The 20,203-nt window shown below is 47.9% G+C and overlaps 1 protein-coding gene across 4 annotated transcripts in view; it reads left to right on the top strand.

The window, feature by feature from the left end:
• Positions 1-20,203, top strand: part of LOC149355232 (kinesin-like protein KIFC1) — a 38,164-nt gene that overhangs the window by 3,963 nt on the left and 13,998 nt on the right. Inside the window, exons 3-10 of one of the 4 annotated variants that reach the window (XM_089583723.1) lie at positions 1,683-1,796; positions 4,889-5,039; positions 6,224-6,369; positions 8,848-8,945; positions 12,063-12,219; positions 14,734-14,901; positions 16,931-17,050; positions 19,847-20,107. In XM_089583723.1, the coding sequence (XP_089439849.1) occupies positions 1,683-1,796; positions 4,889-5,039; positions 6,224-6,369; positions 8,848-8,945; positions 12,063-12,219; positions 14,734-14,901; positions 16,931-17,050; positions 19,847-20,107 (1,215 nt within the window). The remainder of the gene's footprint in view (positions 1-1,682; positions 1,797-4,888; positions 5,040-6,223; positions 6,370-8,847; positions 8,946-12,062; positions 12,220-14,733; positions 14,902-16,930; positions 17,051-19,846; positions 20,108-20,203) is intronic. The other 3 variants (XM_089583724.1, XM_089583726.1, XM_089583725.1) reach the window with 3 other exon arrangements.

Raw genomic sequence — 20,203 nt, forward strand, 5'->3', positions numbered from 1 at the left:
CTCGTGATGTCTTGACAGCCTGCCCACCATGGCAGGTGGCGGGTTACATTACGAGAGGTTGCTTGGGAAGAGCAACATGGGTCAGACAAGCCCCACCGATGGCAGCACCTGCCATCACAGGGCAGTAGTGAATCACTTAACCTCTGCACCAGGAGTGGGATGAGGACTCCCAGGAATCTATGAATGTAGAGAATAAGCAATGCTGCTCATACGATCATTAACTCATTAATGCCATCGCGTCATGCCCTTAAGGCAGAACTTGAGTGTCTCTGCCAATTTTTTTTTTATGCCGCAGTTTTGCGTGAAAGTTCGAACCAACTTACCCAAAAGCTTGTCTTGCTCGAATGCAAATTTTTCTGGCAGGTGCCTATTGGAGCTTACTTTGAAATCACTTGGACAGCCCACATTTCGAGGCCACTTTTGATTTGCCAGGCCTCACCTGGCTATTCTTTATGCTGAAGTAGTTTTCTTGTCATTCCCTTTGCTGTCTCGCTGCGCACCACCCACACGTCGCATGATTTGTGGGCCTCCATGCTCCTTGGATCCCCCTGGAGGCAGGCATGAGCGCATGGGCAGGTTGACGACTTTTTAGGCGTGCCGAGGGTGGTGTAGATTGGATTTCCTAATTAAATGTGCAGCAGTTGCACGGGGAAAAATGGTGTAGTAGTACTTTGTACTATCAGCGTCAAATGAAGCACAAACAAAAGAATGGAAACATGATCTGCAAAACTAGACGATATTACTCGCGGGAGGCAAAATACTACAGCGGTTGATTATTGCATCAAAAGTTTAAAGACTGCTCTTTGCAAATGTTCGAAGCCACTCCTGTATTTCCTCTCAAACCGCTAATATTTTTTGTTTGTGCTCGCATTTGTTCTTCTGTTCACATTTCATTTGACGCTGACTGTACATACACTGAAACACATGGCTGACTGTGAACTGTATGGAACCTGGATATCTCTGAAGGCCTGGGTCAAGGATTGCGCATAAAAGCACAGCTCATCTATGCTACATACGTAGCACTGCACATAATGCACTCGGTTGATGCTGGTTGGTCGATGACTCTTCCAGAGCATGTGCCGTTCCAGCTAATGGAGCTAAGAATGCTTGCAAAGTTCCTGCGGATTTAATGAGTGGCTTTTCTGTGCAGTGTCGCTGGAGCTCTCAAAGGTCTCGACAGGCCTGCACTGTATACTTTGGATTCTTTATTTCGAACACAGTCTCGTTAAACACTGCGCACAGGAGTGAAACAACGCTGTGTGCTGGTGCCTTTCAGAAAAAACAACCTTTATAAAGCTTTGTGATCAGGTCACAGGCTGTTAGTGTTGCGCTAGGGCTTCACATAACACTGCAGCGTTATGTCAGAATCTAAGCTGCTGCTATGTCGGCGTGCTTTGCAAGTTGGGAATATCTGCCAATGGCTGTTATTCAACCAGTGCCCTGAAGAGTTATGAAATGCCTACTAATCATATTCTTCAAAAGTAGATGAACTTAGTAGTGCTGTACAAACAATGCACTCTGTACGAAATAAGGCTTGAATGCTTGTTGTTTTGTATTGCTCTCTTGAACAACTACTGCTGCTTGAGGTTCTAGCAAGGTGGGTGCACCTGAGAGAACTTGATTGTACATGCGTTTGCAGCAACCTTGCATTTGTGTACCTGAATCTACTTGCTTTCTTGCAGCAGGCAGCCGGGGCGCCTGTGCGGAAACTGCGCTCCCCGAACAAGCGCCCGGCAGCATCGGGATTCGGGACGCTACGCATAAGTGTCAGCACTTCTGCCATAAAAAAAAACAGGGTGAGTGGCCCTTTGTTTTCCATACATTGGTGCACTTCACAGGGAGCTGGCATCAGTCTGTGAAGTCTTGCAGTTGCGATGCTTTTTCTACAAGATGTACTAGAGAGAGTACAAGATGTCTTAAATGACTAAGAGGTTTTCACACCATTAGTGACAAGAGGTTTTTAGAGCTGCTTAAGGGATCGGTCACTACAGAGCAGAGTTTTACGTAACGCATTACAAGTAATTGATTACTTGTGACCAATTGCATTTTGTACCTTTGTGACTGATCAATTTTTTTTCTGCAATTCATTACTTTTCTTTTCTTAAACAATTTGCAACCAACAATACGTCTGAGAACCTCAACCTGAAGCCAAAGACGGTAAAGGTAACGGGGATGCTTCCTGCGTGCCTGACTGACAACAGACCTACTGCAGAGAAGCACACGTGATCGTGTCCGGACCGCAACCTGTTCACCACAGTCTTCTAGGGCAGCTGTTGTGCTGATAATTATCTTGTGACCGGTGTGTAGGGATCCCCCATCCTGTCAGATGATGCTGCAACTTGCCTCCCACTGCACCCAACTTGGTGGCTTCCACAGAGAGTGCAGAGCACAACTAATCATGGCCCTTGAGAGGCTCCTAGGGCATTGGCATCGAAGTATTGCGCAACAACGAGGTGGCGCATAAGGGGTTGATATGTTATAATACCGCCCTTCCTCCCCAGTGCATACATTGAATGTTCGTTGTAGCTGCTGATTCTTTACAAGGAGAATGTGAGAAAATTAGCAACGACATCTAAAAACTATACCCCTTGAAAATTAACAATATGTGTCAAAATATCAACCAAGCCACAGTATTTCATTGTTGTCTAAGCAATTGTGTTATGGCAATAAATGTTGGAAGGGAAATAACCTCATACTAATTTATTACTTTGCTGTAATTGTTCAGTTACTTTTCTGAGGCCACATTGACCATTACAACCAGTTGTATTTCAGAAGGAGTAATTGTAATCTGTTATTTTCTGTAGCATGTCCAAGACTGCTACAGAGGCAGTCAGCATAAACTGTATGGCCAAGCTGGTTTGCACTCTTATCCAAGCACTTGCTAACAGATAAGAAATGAGCATTCAGTAGACTGTAACGAAATGGGCAATACTTTCATTCAATGACATTGTTGTTTCTGCACTTGCCCTCCCCTCTTTTTGCTAGCTGCATTTCACAGCATTCCTTCTCGTGTGTCGATAATATGAACAGACGGGTTGGGCTGGTAGATTAGAATCTCGATAATATGAAACCTTGCCGGGTCACGACAAATTGGTATCATTCAAAATTTCGTATCTTCCAAAGCAAACAATCTGTATGCACAAGCATGGAAAATGCTTTCGCGCCGATTTGTTCATGGCTGTGCAGCCACAACTCTACTCGTGCATACAGCGCAACTGGTGATTGGGATGTGTGGGCAGCACTTAGTGCTTGAGGGTGCGGTCACGGTCCACATGTTTGTATCATCCGTAGAGGTGCAGAAGAGTGTTTGGAACATCCTAAATTCTGTACGTTGTATGCAATGCACTGAGGTCAGGGAGTTTTACCAATTCATATCGGCCGCATTCATAATATCTGAGAGTGTACTAATCACTCTCTGATGCTGGCCTTTTTGTCATATCAGCGGATAAGTTGGCACACACGCAAATCATTACTGTTGCAGTATATGCAAGCACAGTGAACTATGCCAGCACTGTTGAACGTACAAGTCTCCCCTCGTATTTGAGCTTGGCGTCTGCTTGTCTGCTTTCACGATGCTCAAACCAGGAAGCGATGAAGTTTCATTTGGCCGCAAGTTTTCTATATGCTGGTGCAGCAGCAGTGATTACTAGCGCTGGCTTAAGTCTAATCTGGTGCCGTCAAATTTAATTTCCGCTTGAGGAAAATGCTTTTGAGCTGTCAGCCTCCCAGTCCCGTATAAATGTAGCAACAGTGGCACATTTAGCTCCGCTGCTCTGCTTATCACTGGGCGCACTGCAAGAAAATGGTGTGGTTGAACTGCATGCACGTTGATTCCGAGGTGGGATTTGCATGTACAGCCCATTTGACGAGAGATCCCAATGGGCACTGAACCTGCTTTGGACGTCCAGTGGATGTTTAGGTCATCGATGGGACGTCCAAGGGAGTTGCAATGCCCATTAGGATGTGCATGATGCTGCCGAGTGGTGGAACTGTCACCTGCTCCGGTGGTGTCTGTACAGGCAGCAAGGAGCAGAGTGGGAGCTGCCCAGGCGAAATGGGTCCAATGGGAGTTTCCAATTGGAATGTCCATATGGTTCCAGTTCTGTATTTGGAACCATCCAGTTGCGACGTTTCAATTGGAAATTCTAATTCGTTCGACTTGGCCTGTCCGAGTGAAACCAATTGGGTCGAAGTACACGATTGCAACCAGTCGGATATTGGATCCATTTGGAATTGCCGTAGTATGCTTGCCGAGAGCTGTGAAGAAATTTTGCTGCAGGGAACCTGCTAGAATGCATGCGATTGGCTTCTCTTGACATCAACCTATGCAATAAGGGTAAAATTATTACCCCGCCTGTCATAGAAGTTGATTTACAGGGTTTTGAAGTTGCCACTTCATGAACGGGAAGAAAAATTTGTAATCCTGTTTCTTAAGTGACAACTTCCAATCCTAATAACTCAACTTCTATTGCAGGCAGGATAATTTTACCCTTGCTGCATAACGCGATGTCAAGAGAAACCAGTGGCAAGCAATCTAGCCAGTTCCCTGCAGCAAAATTTCTTTTAAAAAGTTGCATAACATGTTGTATAAATGCAGACTTAGACTTGCTGTACATGAAATTAAATAACATATTTGGAATCTGCATGCAGAAATGCACGTTTCCTAACAATTTCATGACTGACTTCATAATTTTATTCCAAGATCCTCTTGCACTGTTAATGCACTGAAACAATTTTTTTTGTTTGAGAGCCTGCATGCCATTCTGCTGGAAAAGGCGAGGTTGGGTTAGTTGAGATAAGTGCATCATCTCCGGCACGTGTTCCACTCCAGTTGATGTAAATTTCACCTTGGATGCTTGTCGGTTCGACCTATTTCTCCTCTCTGCAGCCAGCAAACACCGCGGAGCAGCCGAAGCGGCCCCGCCCTGGGGCCGTCATGCGCCCACCGCTCAGCAGGTTGAAGCGGAATGTGGCCAGTTCTGCCGCCAACATCGTCGCCAACATCACCACGGGGGCCACAGGCAGTGCGCGTCCCAAAGGCATGCTGCTTACTTTTTGGTCGCAGAACTTGCTGTGTTACAAGCATGTTTGCTGGCAGTACTATTAGACTGCTGCCAAGGACGATGAATCTGGCTGGGCACAAGACTGAGCTCTAGCTGTTGACTGGAATGTCACTTACCGTAAAATATCAAGCGAGCACTCACCTAAAATTCAAAGATAATCGTGAAATATTGTGGGATGGGTACTTGTTACCTCCAGGCGCGGAAGTCCAGAACGCACACATGGTGGAATGGATCCTTGCTTGATCAGATGACAGATCATTAAAAATAAATCTGAATGAACATATATGAATGTGTGTGGAGAGAAAGTAAGCTAAAAGATAATGTGACCGCATGATCTGGGACCCTCTGTCTGTCAACACCACTGCATACGGCTTGCGATTTGTCAGCTCTCCCTTTCCTATGCTCCTTTCATCACGTTCACGGAGTTCCTATATCACCTTTCTGGTTCCTTCTTTCCATCCTCCCAAGCTTTTCTTTGGAAAGTGCTTGAGCTTAGGCATATCATCTGAATGACATCGACTGCTGGCTCTGGGTTTCTTGAGTATGCATAGATTGCACCACATTGTTTCGCACCCCAGTGTTCACCGTTACCTGTGCGCTACCACTGAGAGCTGATGTCAACAGCGTGCTGCAAGGCGCAGCACCCGAACACTTCAGACAAATGTGCCTTTCCTTTGTGTGGATGGCCAGAGTGCATGGTCGGTGTACTCCGTTCCATGCACAGTGTGCAACACTGCCAAAGTTAGCACTCTTATTAGTGCTGGCTATGTCAGTGGCTAAAAAAATGGTTGATGTATGTTTGATGCAGACACTGCAACTGCCTGAACTTCATTTTGCTTAGCGTTTTCTTCGTGCCCCTCACTTAGACCTCGAGGAGTGAAATGCACCGGAGTGGTATGTGGCTGGCATGCCTGTTTGCCGCCAGTGAGAATTATAATCGGAGGGTTCAGTAACTGAGCTCAGTTTGGATTGCCTAGTATATCTTACACCACTCCATGCTTTCACCCGAACCCTCACTGAGGCTTTGAAAAGTGATATAGTATTCAGCGGAGCAAAATGCTCTTGTGGGTAACTATACTAGCGCAGATTCCACAACATTGTATGCCGAGTGTGAAACGCAGAGTAGGCCTCTAACCCTGCTGGCTTCGTTGTGTGACCAGTGCCGGCTGTGACAGCTGCACTGGCGCCGTCGGCAGCTGGCAAACGGATGCACTGGGACCTCCAGGGCCGGATCCACGACCTCGAGGAGAGGATGGAAGGTCTCTCGGGCGAGAAGGAGCAGCTCAGCCTCCAGAGCACCACAAAAGTGAGCTCATCTTTGTCCTTCCTCTACTTTGCAGTTTTTGCTCCAGACAGGTGTGGAAATCAGAGGTGTGGCCGTCATGTGATTTGCGACGCTTTGATGCCAGGGCCCGTGCTCTGCCATCAGTGAAGCGCTCCTAGGCCTCTTAGAGGGTGGACAGAGAACTTACACATACATATATGTATGTATATATGTGTGCCTACAATATATATGTATTGTAAGGGAAGACTTCACGGAGACGTTTATTCTAGCCCTTTCGCCAGAGACGTCTTCCAAGCGAACAGCCTCAAGCGATGACGATGGGAATCTTCAGGTGAAAGAGAATGAAGTCGCAGCCAGAGAGGCGACGACGACGAAGGCGAATAAATTGCTTACAGTATATATACATGTATAAAGTGTGTGTGCGTGCGTGTGTGTATATATATGCGTAATGTGCACAGTCGCACCCTCGTAGCGGCATCCAACATGGCGAGGCAATGAGCCCGTGGAAGAGGCATTCGATAACCCACCAGTGCACGCGCACTGCACGTGTGGCAAGTTCTTGGCACATATCCAATGCAGCGCTGTCATGGATTCTGTGCAATGCCGCAACAAGCGACTCTGTGACCATTTGACGGCTCCCTCTGGTAAGTCCCACAGGCCTGGCCTTAAAAGCGTGTAATACGTTTGTCTTGGACACATACAGCACCAACTTCAAACCGCTGTGTGTCTCAACCTTTGTCTCCACTCTTGCCTTGTAATGCCTTGCAGGGTTTCCAAAAAACGGACCAGTGAGCCTAACTTACACAATGTTGGGGATCTGCATTAGAGGCATTATAGTCATGAGTGTGAATTCGGGCCAAATTGCTTTTAATTGTACGTATAGTCAAGCTGTGTGCCCAGTTCTTGGTAGACGTGGCTGCTGTGTGAGTGGCCCCATCTGTGCTGTGCACTACGATAGTAGACGGGTCGTGTAATCAGTGCACTTCACTCTGGGATAATTATGGAAGACATGTGGAAGGCCACCTGAAACCCTGCGGGGTGCTTGAGACCTGTGGTTGTGCAGTTACTAGGTGCATTGTGATGTGAAATCTGGCCGCATTCTTTCTGGAATCAAAGCCAATACTATGTGTTCACTGCAGGTGCCAGAAATTCTACTCGTTACCAACATAACGTTCACAACCCACAGAGTAAGACTGACCATGAGATGGAGCAGAGTCGTCACCTTGCAGCACAGTGGCGAACCCTCTTTGTAATGTGGATGTCTGCTCGAGTCTCCTGCCAGCCAGCATGCTCCTGAGTGGCTTAAGTGTCTACCCCACAGCAGCGCTCGTTCTGTTCGCATGAATTTCTAGAGACTTGTCCTTCCAGTCACTATTGTGGTCCCCCGGCTTGCTTCACAGCTCAGCTGAGTGCTTTTAGAGCGGAAGAAGCTCTACTCCCATGCAAAACCTCAAGGTCATGTCGCTCCGGAGAATGACCTTCAAGCGGTCGAGCAGGGGTGTGACTGTGCAGTCATGCCATAAGACTCGGCGCAGCTGTGGCGCACGAACCAAGCGGGGTTCGCTTGCCTTCGCAACTGCATTGAACAACGTGATTAAACGCTCACCTCGCAGATGCGCTGAACCACGTGACTCTCCATTCATCTGATAAGACAATAAAAAGCATGAAGAGTTACTTGACGTTCACAGATAGCCATGGAGGAGTCTCACGCTGGAACCAGTGCTTCGGCTGTGCATCGTAGGCGGCTGATTGAATCTGATGGCTCTTATGGTCAAGAATGTTGACAGGGCACGTTGGCGAAGGATAGAGAGAGGAAACATGCTGAGATTGAAGTAGACAGTGAGGAGAGGATCGCCTTTCACTATGTAAACTAGGCTCAGCTGGGTTGAACCCCAGGCAATTTTTTTTCTTTGCTCCTGCACTCATTCTTCTGCTTTGCATTGGGGAGTTCGGTCGATGCCCTCTCGCTAAATTCCGCTCAGTGGCGTTCATGCTCTAGATCGCGGGTTCTCATACAGGCTCTGCAGGAACCCCTATTCTCTTTGGAGTGCTTTTTGGGTTCCCAGACCACTTGCATCCATGCATGTCTCTGACCCTCCAACCTTTCCTTTTCCCACTTTGTTTTGGGTTTAACTGTAGCAGACTGTTTCTCTATGTAGCAGGTGATTATTAACTCAATTTAGGAATTTTCATGCAAGCGGGAAGGGACTGAAGTGTTAACTCGCGAGTTCCTTGGCGTCTTTTGAGAGCCGTATTGCATGAATGGTAACTGAATGGATTCCGAGAGAAGCCAGGTGTAGCAGGGGGCGGCAGAAAACTCTGTGCGCAGATGAGATTCAGAAGTTTCCAGGGGTTAGGTGGTCGCAGCTGGCACAGGACTGGGCAGATTAGAACGATATGGGGGAGGCTTTTCTCCTGCAGTGGTGTAGTTGGGCTACTGATGATGATGAGTGTTTGAATGAAATGGCTGTGTCGTACTCCCCTCCTCCTGTTTTCCAGCTGAAGGAGCTCGAGAAGGTGGTCGCTGAGCTGAATGAGGAGCGCACCAAGAATGCCAGGCTCTCTACGACGGTCTCCGACCTCCAGTCGGCTCTGAAGTAAGTGGCACGTGTGTGCGAACCGCAATCAGAAGAAGAATCCTGCTGATCCAAACAAATTTACTGCTTCTGCTGACCACGCAGTTTTTATTGAACATTTGCAGCACTTCAGTTTGATTGTAGTTGTTGTTGATTGCCTTTGACCAGATATTTATGCACTCATTTCACAAGGTTGCTTGAGTTCAGTAGCAGTTTGGAGAGAGAACTTTGTTTCAATGCAATACAATAACTGACAGATTTTTCAGACTTGGCGGGACCCGAAACATGGATCGAATAATCGAACAGTCGGAAAATTCATGAAATTAAAAAAAAAAATACTTTTGTGCGAAAAACCAGCTTTCAAAATCGCGAAAATTGCCGCTCCCCATGTTCCGCCTACAAGCGATATTAGACTGAGTCATAGCTCTGCTTGCTTCATGTCCGCACCCGATCTCATGATACGAGGTAGTGCAACGCAGCCGCGATCATGCCGCGAATGAATGCACTCGCTGCACAAAGCAAGAACAGTCGGTTTGCATGGTGCAATGACGTTTGCAAAGACCGAGAGGTAACCCATGGGTAAACCACGGGAAGACGAGAGCACCTCCGAATGCAGTCCCCCCCCCTGCCCCCCCGTCTATTGCGTTTACTGCCCCGCACCACGGGGTGCATCGTCCAAGCCACAGTGGATGCTGCAGCTGTCCCGCTGTACTGTTTTCAATGCTATCGCACGCCCTTTGTAGGCCATCCCTCGATGGCAGTGGAGAGCATCTCATTATCACGAATGGCAACGATGGAGAACAAATAGCCAAGCCTATCCGAACTAGTCGGATTGCTCCCGGCAAGCAGACTGTGTTTAAATCCAAGATGGCGCCTTTTATGGTGGCTGCAAATGGGTTGGTAGTGACAGCGATGCCCGCTCTCATCTATATTAGGCCGAAATAACAAACTTTTAGTTGACAAACGGTCACCACAATATCTATTTTAGTCCGAAAATTCGAACTTTTATACTCCACAAAGTCCGAAATATCAGTCGTGAAAATTCTTATGAGGTTCCTATGAGGTGTGTGACGCTTCCTCAGCCAGGTCCGAAATGTCACGCTAGTCCGAATTATTGGAGTCTGAAATATCGGTCGGCTACTGTATTAAGCGTCTCGCATTCTCCTCGGCCGCGATATTGGGGGATAAGTCACCCCTATTGAAGTCCATGTATTTGAGACTTTTGTGTAATGAGCGTGCAGCGGCAGTTGTCCTTGATAATACGAACTCCCTAGGCCGACTATCTGTTAGCTTTCGCTGGGTTACAAAATTTGGCACAAAAGTGTCGTGACTATAAAGCACGAGCTGACATGAGAGGAGAGTCAACAATCGCAGCGATGGACTGCAGTTAAGATAATGTGTCATGCTCCAGCGCCGTCGGCTCATCTCCGTTGCTTTCACTATTGGAATGCCATACCACATGGCACTACAACAGTTCATGCCCAAAAGCAGCGAAAAATGATTGGACATAGCAAAAACAAAACGGCACGAGCAAGGCGCGTCCATCGGCGTCACGCGGTTGCTCGCGTAATTCCGCCTCCGCCGATAGCTCTCGCGCGTTGGGACTCCAGCGACGCAAGGCAGAGTCCATTTCCTGGGGCAACAGCGGCTGCTAAAACAGAGGGAACATGCAGGAAGAAGAATGCGCCCCCGCGGCCGCCGACCGGTCTATGGCAGCGACACAACTGTGCGCGCTCTCCTCTAGCTTTGCCGCGGTGCTCCCGCCTTCCCAGTCTCCTCACCTTACTCACAGTGGCGTTGCGCGAGCTGCGGCAGAGCGGCGGCAGCAGTTGCACCATCAGACATTGAATAATTGGGTTCTCTGTGAACATTCTCCAGGTGATTTCACCTGCATTTCTTATTTTAGTTTCCGTTCTGCATTGCCCTTTTGGATCTTCTCGCAAAAACTTCATGCAACGAAAACCTGGATGTAATGAAAAATCCCGGAATTTTTTCAACTTCGTTTTATCCAGGTTTCACTGTATACCAGCACAAGGTCACGCACTGTCGCCTAGTTGCGTTCTCCATGTAGCATGCAGGAACACTGCCATAGTTGTGATAAACAGCAGAGGCTGTATTGCACAGGTTTCTGTGGGAGCTTCGATGGGATTGGCTCACAAAAAGTAGCAGCCAGGAAAACTCAGCCTTAGAGAACTTAAGAACAGGGTTCTACTACAAGTCAGCTACTGGTATTGCACTGGTAGTAGCTACAGGTGCTTTAGCCCCTTTTTGTTGATTTTGCTGCTACAGTACAACCTCGTTAGTTCGACCCTCATTAGTTCAGATAATTCACTGTTGCCAGAGTCCCACCAAGCTCTCACGCAAGTCTTGGCATTAGAAGCCTGTTTATTCAAATGCCCCAAGGTTGGCATCTGCTAATTCAGACAGCCTCCCAATGTGACGCCGTGGTGAAGCATGACCTGCTCGAAAAGCAGTCGTACAAATAATAGTCTTTATAGACCTGAACTGTAATATTGCATTGTTTCTCGCATCCCTCTGACATGCGCAATGGCAGGCGTGTTTATTATCGGCACGCCCCCATCGACAGGCTTACAGAACCCATCAGCCTGGAGCTTTCAATTAGAACGGAAGTTGCCTTGTTACTGATCTTTTCTCTTCTTGCCTCATGAAGGCATCTTGTTGATCTGGCATTGGTGCGTGCCTCTGTCATTTCTGTCTGTGGGGTATCTCCGCTTCCAGCACTCTGAAACTCCACACTTGTCGCGCTGTTTGTCATTTGTGTGGAGAAGCTTCCTGTATTGCAAACTCATGTGCAAAGAAGCTTCAGTGCTACCACGTTACAGTGAAGTTGCGGGGATCATTAAACCATCATGTGTGCGTGATTTAAAGCATTCAATGCAACTGCGAAAAATCTCCGTTGTCGCATTGTTTTCCTCCTTAAAATTTCTTTGCCCAAAGCTGGGCACTGATCTTTTTCTTTCATGCGAATTGCTTTTCTATTAATTCTATAATTTCAGTTTTGGATAATTGCGACATTTTGTCCACTCTCTTCCGAATGAAGTCCGAGTGAACAAGATTTTGCTGTACTAGGCTGGCAATGGTGCTGGAGTGACTCTGTGGCTCTTCCACCTTTCTCAGCACAACGGAGGCCAAGCTGTCTTTCGCAGAGTCGGAGCGGGACTCCCTCACCCTTCAGCTGACATCCGCCACAGAGCAGGTGGCAACACTGCAGTGGTCGCTGGCCGAAGCCACCGGGGCGTTGGCAGGGTTTCGCTGCGAGCGTGCGGCCCTCATGGTGCGTTCTCCTGTTACTTTCTTCACTGCAGCTGCTCTTGGATGTTGCAGGAGGGAATCGTCAAGGGTGGTCTCTCCTGAGGGGGGGGAGGGGGGATAGAACTGTGGCAACCATTGACACCAGTCTCCGCTGTGGAATCTGTGGGATCTGGAAACTTTTTGCAGAGAAGATACTTTGGGGCGTGTTGGAAAATGCTCAGAAGTGTTGTGCTACTGCTTGATTGGCTCAGCTGCTAGTGTACTAGTGGTTATAATATATTAGTTGGGACAACCTGGATGAACTTTTCTTTGCCATTTCTGAACTGGCTGCTTGAAAAACCCTAGAACTTTGGTTCTGCAATAGGCATTGTGATAATTTTGCCCTTGCTGCATTTCTTAGCATCGGGAAAATGCAATGGCATGCATTTTAGCAAGTTCCCTGCAGAGGAATTTTTTTAAAGGTCACGACAAATCCTTGCATAACACATTACTGAAGTGCACAGACACTTGGTTTTTTCGAAATTGAATGGCATGTTTTGAATGTGCATGTAAAAATATTCTCCCTTAAGGTTTATAATTGTGACTTCATTAAGATTTTTTTTAAGACCCTCTTCCCTTGTTAAGTGCAGAAATGTCTTGCAAAATGAGACTGGTTAAAATGAACTGCCCTGAGGGCTAGCTTTTTGTCAGTGTCCATTAAAACTTTTTTCTTTCGTCAAGAGACAACAATGTGATTAGTCCACTGAAAAGATATTGGGAAGTTCGCTTTAACAAATGAGGGGGCGGGAAGAAAGGGAGATTGCAGCACGCGCCTCACCTCCGACATTTTTGACTGTGCCTTCTGGCCTAGTTTTTGTCACCAATGCATTGTTATATTTGTATTTATAGACTAGGTGCTACGCAGGAGCTTGCGTTTTGGTTTTGCCGTCCCTGTCTGGCTGTGATGGCACGGGGCAGAGGTAGATGTAAGTGTAGCTAGGTCCGCTACCATGGTCCACTGCGTTTGTAGCGTCAAGCTACACTACGCGGGCCAGAGCTGAGCTTCGCGTGAGTGTTCACCGCACGTTATGCGCATGCGCGAGAGCTGCGTGACCTTCAGCTGGAGCAGTGTTTATGACAGTTGTGCTACTGTGCATGCGCGAGGAGGGTGCGCTGCGTGTATATACCGTATTTACTCTCATAATAGGCGCACATTGTTTCCAGAAAATCCGGCTCAAAGTTCGGGGTGCGCCTATTACACGGGGTAAAATTTCCGGAAATTTTTCGACTCTCAAAATTGAACATACCGCATAAATGCACTCGTGTACGGGCCGCACCCCGTTTTCCCGAAGAAAATATTAAAAAAAAAAACGTGTAAGGGCCGCACCGAAACTTTCCACGACCCACGCGGGAATAGCCTTTGAAATGCACGCGTTGAGGCCTCCGCGATCAAGCACCTGTTGCGCGCAACGGGCGCTTGATCGCGGAGGCCACATACGCGCAAAGGAGCTTCCAGACGCCGCCCACGAAGGGCGCCCGAGGCCAAGCTTATCATCATCATCAATGTTTTCTTCCGCCGCGAGCGTTCATTATCTATATCGCCATCAGCATCACCAGCTCCAGGTTTTTTTTTTTTTGTTGCTATCAAGTGTCGGAATCTGTGGTAGTGCGTAGTTCATTGTGGTTTGTGGCTTTGCCGCCGAGCGTTGCTGTTTTAGCTCGACGGGCAAGCACCTTAATAGCTACACGGTGGGAGTTTGCTCTCGAACACGGCAAGTGTGCAGCGGGTCAGAAACTCGACGTGGCCGAGAAGTGCGGCAGTTGCGTCTGTGGCGTGCCTAAATTTTCGTACGTGACTCCAGGCGCCAAACAGACGTTTAAAGTGAGCATCCCTGAAAACTGAGTGCGGCTGTTCTACACGATGTCGTTGTACGTGCTGTGGGTCCGCAGCAGCTGCAACGGCAGCAGAACTAGTGTGGATCAGTAGTCAGTTCAGCAAAAACTTTGTTAAAATAAAGATTGGGGGTGGGGGGGCGGCGAGGCGTCGGCTTGCAATCGTGTAAATACAGTATTGATCACAGTGCCAAGTTCAGGGTGCACCTACTATGTGCGGAAATAAAAAAATCTGATTTTTCGCGACCAAACTAGGGGTGCGCCTATTATGCGAGTGCGCCTATTATGCTAGTAAATTAATGCGCTCGGCGGAGAAAAGACTGTCGCGCTCGATGACGCGGAAGACTGGAAAATTTAAATTCTTCCGATCCCGAGGTTTTCCAAGCATAACCGTCGCTTTACACTCCGTATATCCGGGCATAGCAGAGCTAAGCCGCTGCCAATTTGTACTTGACTTGTATTAGACTTTAGTTATTTGGCCTGTGTTATATTCATAGTTGCTCATTTCATCACTGGTTCATGGTTGATCATAGTGTTCAGTGATCATTGCAGCTTAACTTCACTTAGTTTTGGCTTCTGCACTTGGCTCATTTCGAAAATAACTACTTCTCTTATGGTACTGTGTCCTTGGGCTCCCACCCTTTTCCTTGCCTTTCGGGCACAGGCAGCACAGCAGTCCCTGGAGGACCAACGGGCGACACTGGCCGCCGAAAAGGGGCGTCTCGAGTTGCTTCTTGCAGACCTGCGTGCAAAGGTGGCAGAACAGCAGGAGCAGCTGAATGCCTCTGAGCAGGACCGCCGCGCCCTGCACAACAGCCTGCAGGAACTTAAGGTGAGCGGTATTTCTGTGTCTTTGCCATGTTTCTTTAGATATTAATCCTATTGATGTAATGTTTGGCAAATTTTTAGTCCAGAACTTGTATGCCTGCGTCACCACCTTGCTTTTGAGCCACCAATTTTCCTTTCTCTTCCTGCCAACGTCTGTCAAATTTATTCGCATCACCCCTATCTCTAAGCTACTACCTCGGGAAGAATGACTATGGCTGTACTGTCAACATCTGGGTGCATACTGCCCCATACTAGCGAGGTGTGTTTCATTGTTTCTGCAGTTTTACTACACACTGCACATGTCATCTTCATGGTTAAATTTCTTTGCGCACCATGTCCAGCCGTTTGGCGGATGCCCGTTGCAGTTTACTCCCCTGCTGTTAAGAGCTGAGGCTGTGTGCATACCTCTCCGCTAACAAGGGCACAATAGCACCCCCAGTTCTGGCCGAGGGCTGTTGTACGCATATTTGTTCTTCTTTCGTTGCAAAAAATAAGCCTTGTAAACTGTGTTCTAGCTATCCTCTAAAAAGAAAATTGTTGGAGAATGTCTCTAAGAAGGAACAGCTTGCCAGGTCAGTGATCTGGCAAACTTCATTTCACCTCAACTGCAGCTGACAACTTTTAGACGATACGTCCCTATCAGCATCCGTTCTATCAAAAAAAGCTTATTTCCTGAACTGCGCAACGGTGGAATGCAGGGCATACCTCCAAGCGCTAATTGTTGGACAGTATGAGTCTGGGAAATTGGTAGGCTTTTTGTGCTGTAACTGCCCTTGTCCACTCTTGCTACCCACCTGGGCAAAAAATCTTTCAGACCAGCACAACCTACAACATGTCCCACTGGTTGCAGTGGCTATTTGCTTTAGTCATGTTTGTCATACCGAGCCCCTCTTTCCCCTTTTCTTGTCTGCTCAGTAACTGAGGAGGACCTTGATTGTGGCAGTCTTAATGCTACAGGCAGCATAAGAAGGTTCTTGCTCAGTTTCCACCCTCACTGTTCAACCACGTTCCTAAGTCAAGCTCGCGGTAATATAGGACATGCTACGGATGACGGTAGTTAAGAAACCAGGAAGCGAAAGTAATGTTCATCAGTCTAGCAATGGAGCAGCAGTTCGCAGTTGGTAGCGAGGTGCTGGAAGTAGGAAGAGATTGTCTACTTACGGCAGGTAGTGACCACTGATCCGGATCATGAGAGGGAAATAACTAGAAGAATAAGCATGGAGTGCAGCATGTATTGCAGGTTCTCTTAGATCATGAATGGCAGTTTGCCAATATTGCTCAAGAGAAAAGCATACAACAGCTGTATCTTACGGGCACTCACCTATGGGGCAGAAACGTTGAGGCTAGCAAAGAGGGTTCAGCTTAAGTTGAGGACAATGCAGCGAGGTATGAAAAGAAAATGATAGGTGTAACGTTAAGAGACCGCAAGTGGGTAGAGTGGGTGAGGGAACAAACTCGGTTTAATGACGTCCTAGTTGAAATCAAGAAGAAGAAATGGGCTTGGGCAGGGCATGTAATGCAAAGGCAAGATAACCATTAGGCCTTAAGGGTGAAGGAGTGGATTCTAAGTGAAGGCAGACATAGCAGGGGGTAGCAGGCAGTTAGGTGGGCGGATGAGATTAAGAAGTTTGGGGTCGCAACTGGCAAAGGACAGTTAATTGGAGAGACATGGGATAGGCCTTTGCTCTGCAGTGGGCGTAGTCAGGCTGCTGATGATGATGAACATTTTCGCGATCGAAATTTCGGACTCGAGCCAAAATCGAGTTCCTGGGAGGTGTCATGGTTCCTCAGTGAGATCTCAAATTTTGCACGAGGTCAAGATTAAGATTGTGATTTCAACAGGTCAAGGAAAACGGAAGCATGGCCAGGCGTGATGCCTATACTACTGTATATTGCTTGTTCCTTCTAGGGCTGGTGAAACTTGAATGCAATGCCTTTACGGTCTGCAGTGGAGGTGCTATGCTGTTGCTTTACTTGCTGCAAGTGAGCACGGACCGGTGTATATTCGGTATCCTCTGCACGCGATGTCGCAGGGCAATATCCGCGTGTTCTGCCGCCTGCGTCCCCTCCTGGCCTCTGAGAAAGCTCCGCAGCGGCCTTTCCTGATGCTGCCAGATGAGCGGACCGTCGAGGTGCTCCGCACAGACCCGGCGGTGAGCGGGGCCCTGTGGCCAGAGGGCTTTCGTAACCGTGCCAGTGGTGTGGTTGTGGCACACTTCCTGGATTAGAGAGTTACAGAATTTAGCTATTGTTGTGCTACCTGTGAGCATGCAGGTCAACTGAAAACTTCATGGTGGTGCAAGTGGGTGTGGCAAGGTACCCTGGGCTGCTTGTTGCCCATGGTGGACTGCATGTTCTGTCCGCGTGTTGTACAACTCCGAAACATCGGAGAGTTAGCCATGTTGGCATTCTGTTTACACCATCCGACAGGCTTAAGCAGTGTATTGTACTTGGTAATTTGAAAGGGATTATTAGTGTTTTGTCTCCAAGGCTCGCTGAACTCTCACTCTTTCATAAAGGTAAGCGTTGAACGCCTCATTTCGCGTGCTACCAATATGCATTGTATCAATTAAAAACTACAGTGGAACCTCGATTATACGTCCCCCGGTCATGCGACGACCCGCATTTTACGACGAATTTGTGCGGTCCCGGCAAAACCCCCATAGAGACAATGCATTAAAAACCTCGGTTATACGACGCAAATTTTAGAAGGACCCCGCTTCGTACGACGTCTGGCTCGTACTGTCCGTCAAAAAAGGTCGTCAGCAAACGCAGGCCGGGATGTACCGTATTTTCGCGATTCTAACCATCCCCCGAATCTAAGCACCCCCCCTATTTTCGCAAAAAAATTTCTGAAAAAAAACTTTGCATGCGAATCTAAGCACCCCCTTTTTTGGGCGGAAGAGAGCGTTGCCGAGGCCGCCAAGTGCACTTGTTCTCTTTTTCGGCGAGCCTGTGCAGTCGGAGTCCCGAGGAGGCGCGGCGGCGCCTGAGAGAAGGATGAAAAGGAAATTGCACAGGCCTGCCTACTGGCTCGAGCCAAGCCGCGCTCGCCGCGCTCGCCGAAGCGAGGACAGCGGCGTCCACGGCGCTTTTTGTGTTGCTGCGTTCCGACACTACAAGACAGATGGCGGCACAGAACTATCTGCAGCTATTTTTCTTTTGAATGTTTCCTAAATAAAATGTTTTTCTCGCGCCCGTTTCATCGAGATTTCGCCGCGAAAAGAGGGGCCCCGGGGGGGGGGGGGGGGGGTCAGTTTAGATTTTTCGAAACTAAGCACCCCTCTCACTTTGGGCATCGCGATCATGAAAAAAAGGAGGTGCTTAGAATCGAGTAAATACGGTAGGCGCACTTTAGCCAGTCGATAACCGGTGCGCCTTAATCTTTCCACCTATCAAGAAAACCGCGCGAGCCGAGCCGAGCCGCTGCCCCGCTGCTCACGGCAGCCTCAACGGCCATTTTATCTTGTTTGTTGAAGACTAGCCCTCTGCCGGCAAAATGTGCTGCATTTGTGTTCCGAAAAAAAAAAAAAAAGATGACGATGAATTAAAAAATATCACGCATGATTTTCGATTATACGACACCCGGATTATACGACGGTTTCGTGCGGTCCCCTGAACGTCGTATAATCGAGGTTCCACTGTAAACTTGAAATACACCCCGAAATACGGGAGCTGCAGCCAACCAGAATTTTAATCTGCCTGACTCTCATGAGCTACACGGTAAAAGGCTTGCAGAATTTAATCGGGGAACTAGCCTCAAATTCACTGCCAGTACACATAAAGCAAGCGCTTAATTTTAAGGCAGCAGCTAAGATGTATTTTTGAGAAGTATCTGCAATACTTAGCTGATAGGTGGGTGTATCTTACAATATACTGCAACAAGCAATGAACTAATGTCTTTTTCAAGTGGTTATTTAACAAGATGTAATTTACGGTTCTGTTTACGCAGGCTGACTCAGATCCCGGAGCTTAGTATTTTGTAAATTTTGTAATTACCCGATTGCAAGAAGAGAATGTGCTACAGTTATATTTTTGTTCGTTTATTGTGTTGACATGCTCGACATGACGTGGACTATTTCTGCTGTATAATTTGTTTGCTGATCTGCTGCAGCTTGAAAGTTTTTCGTTTGGATCCGTGATTAGCCAATGACTGTGCGTCCAATAACTGCTTTTTCATTTTGCATGACATGCTGTCATAAATGCAAAAAAAGGGGGAAATGGGCTTGGACAAAAAAGCTCAGTAGAGGCTCATTAAAACTCATTTCACTCATTTCGAACAAGTGCTCAGATGTGACAATGTGAGGATATTTCGCAGCGCTGGAGATATGGGATGCTAGGCCGCTTAGCTGTGCTGCTCTCTGCATCACACCAACCAGCCCAAAGTGTCGCGTTAGTAAGTTTTATTTACTATTGTGGGAAAGAATAATGAAGACTAACTTTTATGGTGACTGAAGACCACGGCGCCTTCTCACAGTGGTACTCTCAGAAGGTCTGTGCAGCGCTGTAAGTGAACAAAAAATTCTGGAACACTACCTTGCAGGAAAACTCACTCTCATGAAAGATAAATTTCAGTCTTTTGTGCGAGGCTGTGGGGAAGCTACCTTGTGGGGATTGGAGGGCACTTTTGTGCCTAGCGGTGCATTGCACACAATTCCAGCATGTTGGCTGCATGCCTAAGTAGGTTTTCCCTTTCGTAATGGTTTTACCTCTCGATATTTCCAACAGCCCAGCCTCTCTCTACATGCACAATCTAACCTTGACTGCCCAGTGCAGCGACACCTCTGCTGCCAAGCAAAATTCTGTCTGGGCTTGACATTGTGCATTCTGTACATTGCACATTGTTCACTGCAGATTTGTTTTTTGCATCAAGGTGTAATGTGTAGTCCATGCCTGGTCAGCCCTGCACAGTGGTGACAAGTGTGGGTGCTTCTGCCTCCTACGTGCAGGCGCAACTGGAGACCGTCCTGACTTTCAGCTTTGACCGAGTGTTCCCGGGCGTGGCCAGTCAGGTGGAGGTGTACGCCGAAGTCTCCCAGCTGGTGCAGAGTGCACTGGACGGCTACCACGTGTGCATCTTTGCCTACGGCCAGACGGGCGCCGGCAAGACCCACACCATGGAGGGGGACGAGGATGACGAGCGGAGGGGCATCATCCCGCGGGCCCTCCACCAGGTCTTCGAGGCATCCCAGAAGCAGCCCCAGTGGACGGTCAGTGTGCGCAGGAAGGGAGGAGGGAGCGTGGGCGCTCTTGCGCTGCTGTTCTTTAAGCCTGCCATTGACTGCACCCCTTTTCAATTCCACAGA

The sequence above is a fragment of the Amblyomma mixtum genome, chromosome 3 (genome assembly GCF_055824585.1).
Source record: "Amblyomma mixtum isolate Tamu chromosome 3, ASM5582458v1, whole genome shotgun sequence".
Classification (NCBI taxonomy): domain Eukaryota; kingdom Metazoa; phylum Arthropoda; class Arachnida; order Ixodida; family Ixodidae; genus Amblyomma; species Amblyomma mixtum.